A 12,661-nucleotide genomic window follows, 5' to 3' on the forward strand; every position below is an offset into this window, starting at 1 on the left:
AAGTGTGCTCATCAAACATTAGTATAGTCTTCCTCAAACAATTCTTCCAAATTTGCATTAAATTTTAAAGAAATATATTCCCCTGAGGATGTCTATCAATAATAAAATGCATTGGTCATTGCTATGGTGTTTGATGAGAACACTTGTCACTGCAACATTATATCCGTAACAGATTTCTATATTTCTTATAATTTCATTTTAGCAGAAATGTATTCAAGTATGGCTAAAAAATAATCTTCTTTCATTTCACCCATGTGTCTTGTATATTGCTGTATGTCAAATCAATCAAGTTGCAGAGCATTTAATTTTTGCTTTGAAAATTAAAAAAAAAAACCACAGCTAGATCTGAGTTGTTCTACATCACTGCAGTTAATATATTGATAGTTTCATTATGAAAAATTAAAAGGGTAAATAAGCAATAGTTCTGATTAGTATTACAACAAAACACAAAAAGAAATAAGTAAACACTGGGAGAAAAATAAATGTGTATCGTGTAATGTATTATTTAAACTGCTTCACTTATCCCAGTCCCCTCCCCCTTTTAATATAGTTTTATTGGTTTTGTAAGATAACATATATATTGTATATGACACTAAAAATCACAGGAAAACTGGAAAGGTCTCTCAATATAATATAACCCTGTATAATAAAGGCACATTTAATCTGGTGACCACATGAAGCCCATAGGCCCGGTTAGACTTACCTGTGTATCTATACCATCAGCCTGTCAGTCTGGCTGCCTAAACATTTCTTTACAGTTTCCCTTTGAAAAAGCAGCTGCCTCAAACTGTATTCCCAATTTTCCACCAATCACATAACCAATCACTTGTTGTAAAGGAATCGCATATCAAAAGGAGAGTTTGGAAAAGGAGCAGACAGACAAACAGGTTGCCAGCATATATTTATGTCACATTTGTCATTGTTGTTTTAATGTTCATAATTTATACGAGTAATTGTAGAAACAATTCAAAACTTACCCCATTTTTAGGGAAGGCAATCCATCCAAGGTCACCCATGACAGATCGAGAATCCAATAAATTCACTGTAAAAATATAAATACACGTAGAACTGACATCAGTAATGTATCATTTTAATAGCTATGATAATTCACATATAATGCTTTTCTTCATCTCTACAGTTTGAGGAGCAGAGAATCATAATGATTCATTGGCCCAAGTGTAGTTTAGTCCCAGTAAACATGGATTCTTGTATAGCGCTTAACTTGCAATGAAATATGTGGCACAATATTTGCATATAAGCAACACTATGGTACAAGCTTGGTCTGATAATACATTAATAAAACAGAAAATATGCCATCCAGTCTTATCTGGGGGTAAGGCAGCATAAAGAAAAAGACGAAGAAACAAAATTCAATTCAACAATATTTATGTTTGGAATGACTTGGTTCTTTGATAGTGGTATCATTACAGCTACCATCTACTTTGTGCTACTTAGCTCTACAATAATTAATTTCTAGAGCATAACTAGTTATTATTCCTGTGATAGTAAATAATGCATTGCTCAACATCTCAGTGGTAGAATCTTTATTTTTACCAAATTTCTTTTATAAGAAATATTTCTTGTACTTAATCAACTGACTACACCATAGCCAGAGGAGCAGTTTTGAGCATATATTAGTAGCCGTTGTGAATGTACTTTAATTCAATAAGACTCCTTGGAGCTGATTTTATTTTTCTGGTTTCCATGTTGATCAACCCAATTTAATTTTCCCTGATTTGTGTTGAATTTATAAACAATTCCAATTGTGATATATCATGCAACTAAAGGTATATGTATTATTATTTCATTGTACCTGCGTTACAATTTGGAGACAATTGGTTAGATTGGTAGTATTCTCTACTAACTGGGGTTTTCCATAATTATGATCACCATGTATTAAGTCTAAAAAATACATTTAATAAACCCAATAGTATCCTTGCAGTTTAGTTGTCATCAAGTGCAAACTACTGTTTTACTATTACAGAGAAAAATGGAAACAATTTTGAAAAATTTTAATTATTTGCTTAAATGGAGAAAATGGGAGATGGTCTTCCTGTAATTTGGCGCTTTCTGGATAACGGGTTTTCAGATGATGGATACCATACCATGGATAGATAGCATGATACTCAACCTTATGAAATATAACTATGGAATATACTTAACAGTTTTTGCTGAGTATAATTGTCATGCCAGGGCCACCTTGCACTGGCATTTTAAAAGTTAATACTATAATTACTCAGTCTCAGGCTCACACAGAGACCCTTAATTGTATATCTCACCAAGGGGGCTGTGGAAAGGTGACATCCATATCGGTCATCTGAGACGGTCTGGAGCCACACCATTTGGGCAAGGAAGCTGGGCCAGTCTGTTCTTTGATCGGCTGATCAAAGAACAGAGCTGTGGACCTAGAGCAGCGGGGGGGATAGCTAGTAGAAAATTATGGATTATAGGAAAGTATCCATATCTCCTGTGTCATAGGATTCACAACCTCATAACTTACATATTGGTTATGAGGAGGTCACATGCTTCCTAACAATACCAAACAGGGCTAGACTATACCCACCTGTTAGGAGGGCTGGTTCCTGGGGGACTGGAAAGTGGGAACCTATTAGTGTTTGGTATTGTTCTTCTTGCCCACATATGGATCACAGCCTGCCCATGTTTTTATTATAGTATTGGGTACTGGCAAGTACCCATATTATATTAAGGGATATTGGGGAATATTGCCTGAGAGTAGCAAACCCCCTGCAGGGGGTCGTAAATGACATGTTCCTGGGCACTCCTACCTCATGCATAAGGTAATGAGGGGAGTGTCCCAGCAGGAAATAAAAAGGTGACATTCCCAATATCACATTGTCATACAAGGAGGCTCCATTTTTTCAGTGGATTGTATGTCCAGCTTCCAACTCGTGTCTCAGAGGAAATACACTGACAACTTCAAAACTTGGTAAAGTAAGGGTTTTCTTTGTGTTTTTACTCCCTTTTATTTTATTTACTGTATTTGCAACTGTGTGTCATCTTTGTAATATCATTTTTATATATATATACATATGCACTGTTTCTTTTAAATATTAAATATCATTTAATACGTTAGTCCTTGTGCTCTAAACAAACTCATTGCCCATATGAATGCTTGTGCCTACGTGTATGAACTCTTCGTATGTGTGGAAAGGGAAAGTTGCCTATTTGTATGTTGGATAACTAGTACGGCTAACGGGAAAGTGTGTTTGAATGTAGATTAACCCTTTGGCTGCTGGAGTGCTTGTTAGACTTGTAGGATCTTACCCTGAGTAACTACCATAGGAGAGAGTGTTTGATGTATTGTGTAGTGTGAGTTATTACCTGTTATAGAGGGCAGGGGAATAGTCACATTAGGTTTCTATCGCCTGTTAATGATAGATGGTGGCAGCAAATTAACTTTGTGGGTGTTGGTGTGTTTTTGGGGTGTCTGACGTTAGTCTAACCTGTGTGTAAGGTGATTGAGAGACTGATTGTAACCCCTTGTAGCCAAACCCAAGAGTTAAGTGTGGTTGAGTGAGTCGGTTTTGTGACAATTGGTTGGCAGCGGTGGCATAATTTAATTTTTTATTAGAGCATTAGTGCTTGGATTAAGTGTTTAACCCTTGCACTAAAGGACTGTACATCCTTGCGAGGAATATACAGTCTTCAAGGACAAACGCAGTGCATAGTCTAGAAAAGACATACTTGCAAACAGTAGTGCCCTTCCCTTCTTTTTTCTTTCCTATCTTTTATTTGGCAATTGTCCTCTGAGATGGCATCCTACAAGAGGCAGAGCAAGGAACAGCTGTCCAGACTCTGTGAGGAGAGAGGGATTGCAGTAGCAAATCAGACCAAGGAATGGCTTATTGCATCCCTGGTTGAAAGTGACCAAGAGTCCAGCACTGGGCAGGTGGGCCAAACCATGGACATTGCTATTGGCCAGTACCACTCTGATGAGAGTGGCAGCAACAGTTCGCAGAGTGGTACAGGATCTTCTCTGCAACTGGTTTTGCAGCAGCTGGGCTCATCGGACCCTAACTTACGGCTACAACTTATACTGCAATACCAGCAGGCCGAGGCTGCAGCAGCAGAACGCCAGGCCTCAGCAGAGAGGGAAGCAGCAGCAGCAGCAGCAGCAGCAGAGAGGGAGGCAGCTGAGCGCCAAGCCGAGAGGGAAGCAGCAGCAGCAGCAGCAGAGAGGGAGGCAGCTGAGCGCCAAGCAGAACGACAATTCCAGCTGGAGATGGCACGGCTCCAAAAAGGTACTGCCCCACCTCACAGCAGTGACTCCCGGGAGGCCAATGTCTTCAAACCCCGTCTGGAGAATTTTCCCGTGATGGAGAAGGATGGGGATCTGGACACTTTTCTGAGGGGGTTTGAAAAAACCTGCAGGCAATTTCATTTACCCCGTGAGCAGTGGGCAAGTTTCCTGACCCCAGGGCTTAAGGGCAAAGCTCTGGAAGTTTTTGCGGACCTTCCACCAGAATATGATGGGGACTATGATGAAATAAAAAAAACTTTAATTAGGCACTTTAACCTCACCCCAGAGGTGCACCGCAAGAAATTCAGGAGTCTACAGCGTGGGGCCCACGACAGCTACACTGATGTGGTTGGGAGGCTGAGAATCACCTTCCATCAGTGGGTGCAGGGTCGCAGTGTCTCAACATTTACAGAATTGGAGGACCTGATGATACTGGACCAGTTCCTGTGTATCTGTCCAGTGGAAGTCCAGCAGTTTGTCCTTGACCGTGAGCCCAAAACTGCTGATCAGGCAGCACAAATTGCAGATGCATATACTGCAAACCGGATGCCAGCAGCCAGGAAGCCTATTCCAAACCCAGGGTCCCATAGCTGGAAAGGAGGAAAGTCAGGAGGGAGCCCCTCCTTCCCTTCTTACAAACCGGGGGGATCTGCAGCTGCTCCTGCAGGAAGCCCAGGGGTAAGGCCGGGGCAGGTGGATGCACGCCGCTGTTTTATATGTAATAAGGTGGGCCACCTTAGTCATGTCTGCCCTGACAAAAGGAAACCTACACCACCTGGAAAACCCCCTGGCCCATCTACTTCTGTTTTGTTTGTTGCTGGGACGGAGGGGAGCCACAAGGACAATCTGCAGCCGGTTACCGTGGGCACTCAGGTAACTGTGGGACTCAGAGACACAGGAGCAGAGGTGACTTTAGTGCGCCCAGAGCTAGTAAACTGTGAGGATATTATTCCCGGGAAGACCATGGCTGTCACAGGATTTGGGGGAGTCCATCCTGCAGTGCCCATGGCACGGGTTTACCTGGATTGGGGAGCAGGGAGGGGGTTGCGGGAGGTAGGGGTGTCGGATACCATCCCTACTAATGTGTTACTGGGTACTGACTTGGGCAGGTTGGTGTCACAGTATGTGCCCGCAGGGGACCCTCTGGAGCCAGCAGAGCCCTACGTGAATCCTGCTCATCTACAGGTATCTGATAATGATGTTGATTGTGATGGGGGCTGGGAGGGAAATCAGGATGTGTTTGCATGCAATTCTGTATTAGAGCCAGCTGAATCCCCATGCATAGACCTGGGGGGAGGGGAAGTGTATGTCCCATCTCTATCTCGGGGGGAGAACAATTTCACAGGGAGTGTAGGGGGATTCCCAGTAGCAAGCCACTGTGATGTGGGAGGGGGGAACCTCCCTTGTGTTGCAGCAGTAACCCGGCAGCAGTCTGTAAGGGCAAGCCAGTATCAGACTGGGGCTACAGGGCTGGAGGGTCTGTCACTGAGTGGGGAGAAGGGCCCCTCTGAAGGAAGTCCCCTGCCTGTAGCGTTGCTGTGTCCTGACCCAGAGGACAGGGGGGTTCCAGCTTCTGGGGCCCTGCTCACACTCACACCAGATCCCAGGTTTGAGGCAAGCGGTCGGGAATTTGAGGCAGCCCTCCTGACCGATGCCAGCCTCGAAAAGATGAGAGGCCTTGCAGCCCAACCCCCTGCTGAGACTGATAAAGAAAGAATATACTGGCATGAAAATAGGTTGTACAGGGAATCCATGCCTACAACTACACAAGAGAAGTGGGTAAGTGACAGGCAACTAGTGGTGCCTTTGCAATTTAGGGAACAGCTTCTAAGAATAGCTCATGAAATCCCCCTAGCTGGGCATTTAGGGGTACAGAAAACCAAGGCCCGTTTAGTACATAATTTCTATTGGCCTAACATGGGTACAGACATTGCCAATTACTGTCGTTCGTGCCACACTTGTCAGCGAGTGGGGAAAAATGGAGATATGGGAAGGGCCCCATTAGTTCCGTTACCAGTTATTGATGAACCCTTCCAAAGGGTAGCTGTGGATCTCATAGGGCCCTTAGCTATACCCAGCAGTTCAGGGAAACGGTTTATTCTCACTGTGGTAGACTATGCTACCCGGTACCCAGAAGCAGTAGCCCTATCCTCCATCCGGGCAGACAAGGTTGCTGATGCCCTCTTAAGCATATTTTCAAGAGTGGGGTTTCCCAAAGAAATGCTCACTGATCAGGGGACTCAATTCATGTCTAACCTGATGCAGTGCCTGTGTAAGAAAATACAGGTGAACCACCTAATTGCCAGCCCATACCACCCCCAGACTAACGGCCTGTGTGAACGTTTTAATGGCACCCTAAAGCATATGCTAAAGACTTTTGTAGAATCCCAAGGGAAGGACTGGGAGCGTTACCTCCCACACCTCCTATTTGCCTACAGAGAGGTACCACAGGCATCCACTGGCTTTTCCCCATTTGAACTGTTATATGGGCGGAGGGTACGTGGCCCCTTAGATCTGGTAAGGGAGGCATGGGAAGGCAAGCTAGATACTCCTGAGGTGTCAGTAGTTGAATATGTAATAAGATTCCGGGAAAAGATGGAGGCATTGACGGGATTGGCACATAACAATGTAACCCAGGCACAGGCCTACCAGAAACAATGGTATGATCGCCATGCCAGAGAAAGGGTTTATGAAGCAGGACAGAAGGTGTGGGTCCTGGTGCCAATGCGTCAGAATAAGCTACAGGCTGCCTGGGAAGGCCCATACACTATTCTAGAACGGGCTAATGATGTGAATTACGTAATTGCCCTAGATGAAGATGGGAAAAGAAAAAAGGTCTATCATGTAAACATGATCAAGGCCCATTATGAGCGGGAGGTCTCTGTAATGCCGGTTTGTGGTATGGCTGAGGAATCAGGTTCTGATCCTTTACTAGATTTAGTTGCGATGGCCCAGGGAACAGAGGGCATAGGAGGGTCACAGGTCAGCAGCATGCTCACCGTTAACCAAAGAACTCAGGTGATGGGGTTACTTAACTCTTATGTTAGTACGTTCTCCGGAAAGCCTGGCAGAACCTCACTAGCCATACACCATGTAGACACCGGGGATACTCGCCCTATCAGGCAGATGGCCTACCGGGTATCCCTGGAAGTAAAGGCGAACCTGCAGCGGGAAATAGAGGAGATGATAGGGCTTGGTGTAATTGTGCCATCCCACAGCCCATGGGCTTCCCCTGTAGTTCTAGTTCCAAAGAAGGATGGTACTACTCGGTTTTGTGTGGACTACAGGAAACTAAATTTAGTCACCACCTTTGACGCATATCCTATGCCCAGGATAGATGAATTGTTGGATCAGTTGGCTGGCGCCCAGTACATTACAATAATGGACTTAAGTAGGGGATACTGGCAAATCCCAATGTCTCCAGATGCACAGGAAAGGTCAGCATTTATAACACCTTTTGGGTTGTATGAGTTCCAAACAATGCCCTTTGGCATGAAAAACGCCCCCGCCACGTTTCAAAGATTGGTAAATCAACTACTGGGTGGACTAGAAGGCTTTGCGGTGGCATACCTAGATGATATCGCCATCTTTAGCAACTCTTGGGAGGAGCATCTGGGTCATCTGTCCCAAGTGCTAGACAGGATCCAGGGGGCAGGCTTAACTATTAAGCCTGAGAAATGCCAAATAGGGATGACTGAAGTGCAGTACTTGGGACACAGAGTGGGGAGCGGTACACTTCGTCCTGAGCCGGGGAAAGTAGAGGCAATTACAAATTGGCCCACCCCTAAGACAAAGAAGCAAGTAATGTCCTTTCTGGGCACTGCGGGGTACTATAGGAAATTTGTCCCAAATTACAGCGCCTTGGCCAAACCCCTAACGGACCTGACCAAAAAGAAGCTACCCCGTCTAGTGGAATGGACAGCCGATTGTGACCAGGCTTTTAAGACCCTAAAGACTAGCCTGGCCAGTGCCCCTGTTCTACAAGCTCCTGACTTTACCCGCAGATTTGTGGTACAGACTGATGCTTCTAACTATGGCCTGGGAGCTGTCCTAAGCCAGGTTAATAGTAAAGGGGAAGAACATCCTGTTATATACCTGAGCAGGAAACTGTTACCCAGGGAAGTGGCCTATGCCACTGTAGAGAAGGAATGTTTAGCTGTAGTTTGGGCCTTGCAGAAATTACAACCCTATCTCTATGGGCGCAATTTCACGGTTATCACAGACCACAATCCACTAAGCTGGTTAAACAAAGTAGCTGGGGATAATGGGAAACTCCTCAGATGGAGTTTAATCCTTCAGCAATATGACTTCACTATACAGCACAAAAAGGGCAGTGAGCATGGGAATGCGGATGGTCTTTCCAGACAGGGAGACTGTGCTGAGCTAGTGGGCACAGGGGAAGGCCGATAGGCCATCCTCTGTACCCATTCCTGAGGGGGGAGGTGTCATGCCAGGGCCACCTTGCACTGGCATTTTAAAAGTTAATACTATAATTACTCAGTCTCAGGCTCACACAGAGACCCTTAATTGTATATCTCACCAAGGGGGCTGTGGAAAGGTGACATCCATATCGGTCATCTGAGACGGTCTGGAGCCACACCATTTGGGCAAGGAAGCTGGGCCAGTCTGTTCTTTGATCGGCTGATCAAAGAACAGAGCTGTGGACCTAGAGCAGCGGGGGGGATAGCTAGTAGAAAATTATGGATTATAGGAAAGTATCCATATCTCCTGTGTCATAGGATTCACAACCTCATAACTTACATATTGGTTATGAGGAGGTCACATGCTTCCTAACAATACCAAACAGGGCTAGACTATACCCACCTGTTAGGAGGGCTGGTTCCTGGGGGACTGGAAAGTGGGAACCTATTAGTGTTTGGTATTGTTCTTCTTGCCCACATATGGATCACAGCCTGCCCATGTTTTTATTATAGTATTGGGTACTGGCAAGTACCCATATTATATTAAGGGATATTGGGGAATATTGCCTGAGAGTAGCAAACCCCCTGCAGGGGGTCGTAAATGACATGTTCCTGGGCACTCCTACCTCATGCATAAGGTAATGAGGGGAGTGTCCCAGCAGGAAATAAAAAGGTGACATTCCCAATATCACATTGTCATACAAGGAGGCTCCATTTTTTCAGTGGATTGTATGTCCAGCTTCCAACTCGTGTCTCAGAGGAAATACACTGACAACTTCAAAACTTGGTAAAGTAAGGGTTTTCTTTGTGTTTTTACTCCCTTTTATTTTATTTACTGTATTTGCAACTGTGTGTCATCTTTGTAATATCATTTTTATATATATATACATATGCACTGTTTCTTTTAAATATTAAATATCATTTAATACGTTAGTCCTTGTGCTCTAAACAAACTCATTGCCCATATGAATGCTTGTGCCTACGTGTATGAACTCTTCGTATGTGTGGAAAGGGAAAGTTGCCTATTTGTATGTTGGATAACTAGTACGGCTAACGGGAAAGTGTGTTTGAATGTAGATTAACCCTTTGGCTGCTGGAGTGCTTGTTAGACTTGTAGGATCTTACCCTGAGTAACTACCATAGGAGAGAGTGTTTGATGTATTGTGTAGTGTGAGTTATTACCTGTTATAGAGGGCAGGGGAATAGTCACATTAGGTTTCTATCGCCTGTTAATGATAGATGGTGGCAGCAAATTAACTTTGTGGGTGTTGGTGTGTTTTTGGGGTGTCTGACGTTAGTCTAACCTGTGTGTAAGGTGATTGAGAGACTGATTGTAACCCCTTGTAGCCAAACCCAAGAGTTAAGTGTGGTTGAGTGAGTCGGTTTTGTGACAATAATCTATTCATATTGCCTTTTATAGCATATAAAGAAGATTTAGGTTGAGTTGTTTTAAAACTCGAAACTCAAAAAACAAAAACTCAAAGTGAAAAATAGCTTAAACTTTGAAACTGAAAATCCCAATTACTTAGTTAACAATTTTTTAATTCAAGTTTTTTTGTTCTTAATAAATCTGTAATACAGGGAAACCTCAATTTTACATACCCTGATTTTTTTAGTTTCCCCTCATTTTACAAAATGTAAAATCAGGGTTCTACTGTATTTGCATTTCTGGAAATTAAAATTTGCAGTTCTTGCAGTGAAAACCTCGAATCAAGGTAAATTTGGCAAAGTACTCTCAATGTGCCCTTATAATTTTTATTTTCAGGAGGATGACTGACTGCAAGAATATGAGCATGCTGAACACCAGCAAATGGGTGGCACAAAACTTAATATGCAAATGTAACTGTTAAGATATGTATTAATGTGTGTACTCTCATACAGATTCCATACTGAACTGATAATGATACAGTGTCAGGTGACATGATCTCTGTCTGCTAATGCAGAAGTATTAATAAAGTTTTGTCTTCTTGAAGCAAGAGAAGCATGGTGTATGTGTGCAGTTTCTCCTCGGTCTAAAGAAAGCTGCAGGCTCACGTGAGATTGAGCTTATCACATCTCTTAAGATGAATGGCAACAGTAATAAGGGCAGCATATATGGGCATTAAATGGTGTAGAACAAAAGGACAGACACTCAATGGAATGATCCTCCACACAGATGTGTAAATGTAAAGAGTTTATTCAGAATCCATGACACTGCCTTATGCGTTTCGTATCAACACTGATGCTTAATCATAGGCACCCTATTAAATAAGTATCAGTGTAGTCCCTTAGCTGAAGGTTCAGGGTGGTGCACCTGGACCTTCTCATTTACTGAGTGAGTCTATTGTGACCTATGTTCTCTCTGCTATATATTAAATGGTGTAGCTCAAAGCCCCCTTTGAGCTTTTCCAGCTAAGGACACTAGGAAAAAAATCTCTGAATGTGTTTGCATAATTCTCACAGCACATGCCTTAATATTCTGCATTTTAACACTGTATGATCCAAATGTTAGATCTTGCTATTTTGTGTTTTACTGTCACATGACAATGCTAACAATACTTGACTTGGCGGATGAAGGGATAAATTTATCAAAGAGTGAAGTTCCGCCACTAGAGTGAAATTCCGCAGCTCTCAATTCATTTCTATGGGATTTTGAAAGGTGTATTTATCAATGGGTGAAAGTGAAAGTTCACCCATTGATAAATACGCCTATAAAATTCCTATAGAAATGAATGGAAAGTGGCGGAATTTCACTCTAGTGGCGGAACTTCACTATTAACTTCACTCTTTGATAAATATACCCCCTTGAGTGGAATGTTACATTTCACTGATGCAAAGTTGTAACACAGAAGTTCCTTGGAATTTCATGGGAAAGAGGTGGCATACTTGCTAAGAATTCTCAGAGCTACAATTATAAGTGCTTTAGATCATTATACATTCCTTGTTATTTATAAAGGACATTGTGAATAATGATCTACATTGCAGATAGATTTTTTTTTTAAAAAAAAAGGGGCAATGCTTCAAAAAGGATCAGATGGATAACAGAATAATTATTTTATACCTTTATAGCAACTTCCCCTGTGTCAAATAATCATTAAGAACATGCATTTAAAAATAAGAAAATAACATCAAATAACATCAAACAGTGGATGGGTTAATATAATGTGCTTTTTTCCTGTGCTTTATATAACAAAGCTTCTTTCTTAATAGCAGTGGAAGCAGTCATGCAGGACTGCAGGGCCCATTTCACAAAGCAGATAAGCCATTTGGGGGTAATTTAATAAATGGTGCAAAGTTTACTACTTGTCTACCAACCCATGGCAGCAAATCAGCAGGTAGCTGTTTGAAAACAAACACCTTATTCTTTTCTACGTGTTACTAATCCTGGGCAAACAATGCACCTTTTATAACATCATTACCCTGACAGAATACAACAGTTTTGATACCTAAATGGTAATCACCAGGGATCAAACTTAGGTCATTCATGGCTTTTTAGAAAATAGAAGGATGGAAAAGACTTATGAAATTGCAATGTTGTCTGCAATGACTATTTTATTTGCAGATGCTAAAAAAGATTTATTACATTATATAGAGAATGTTATCATGCTGAAGTTACTAGTAATGGCTAAATATTAGACATAGTAGAGTAAACTCATAATTATGATTACTTATAGCTACTGAAAATATCTATTGATCTCTACAAATAACATAGTAATGTGATAATAGTAAAAGTAACAAAGATGCATCTATCAAGTTTAACCCTAACTTGACACAAAAAAAAAAATATTGGCAAGTATATTTGCCAGTAATATTGTAGTAGTATGCTGAGGTAAATCTATAGTATTTAATTTCAAATATATGGGACCCCTTATCTGGAAACCTGCTATCTGGAAAGAAATACCATCTCCCATAGAGCCCATTTTATGCAAATAATTCAAATTTCTTATGATTTTCTTTTTCGCTGTAATAATAAAACAGTACTTCATCCTAACTAAGCTGC

The 12,661-nt window shown here is 42.2% G+C and overlaps 1 protein-coding gene across 3 annotated transcripts in view; it reads right to left on the reverse strand.

Moving 5' to 3' along the window:
• The window catches only part of LOC108711356 (ephrin type-A receptor 5), a 231,508-nt gene that overhangs the window by 191,371 nt on the left and 27,476 nt on the right, over positions 1–12,661 (reverse strand). For all 3 annotated transcript variants that reach the window (XM_041591116.1, XM_041591117.1, XM_018253018.2), the window contains exon 2: positions 978–1,042. In XM_041591116.1, the coding sequence (XP_041447050.1) occupies positions 978–1,042 (65 nt within the window). The remainder of the gene's footprint in view (positions 1–977; positions 1,043–12,661) is intronic.

Source organism: Xenopus laevis, chromosome 1L, assembly GCF_017654675.1.
Source record: "Xenopus laevis strain J_2021 chromosome 1L, Xenopus_laevis_v10.1, whole genome shotgun sequence".
Classification (NCBI taxonomy): Eukaryota; Metazoa; Chordata; class Amphibia; order Anura; family Pipidae; genus Xenopus; species Xenopus laevis.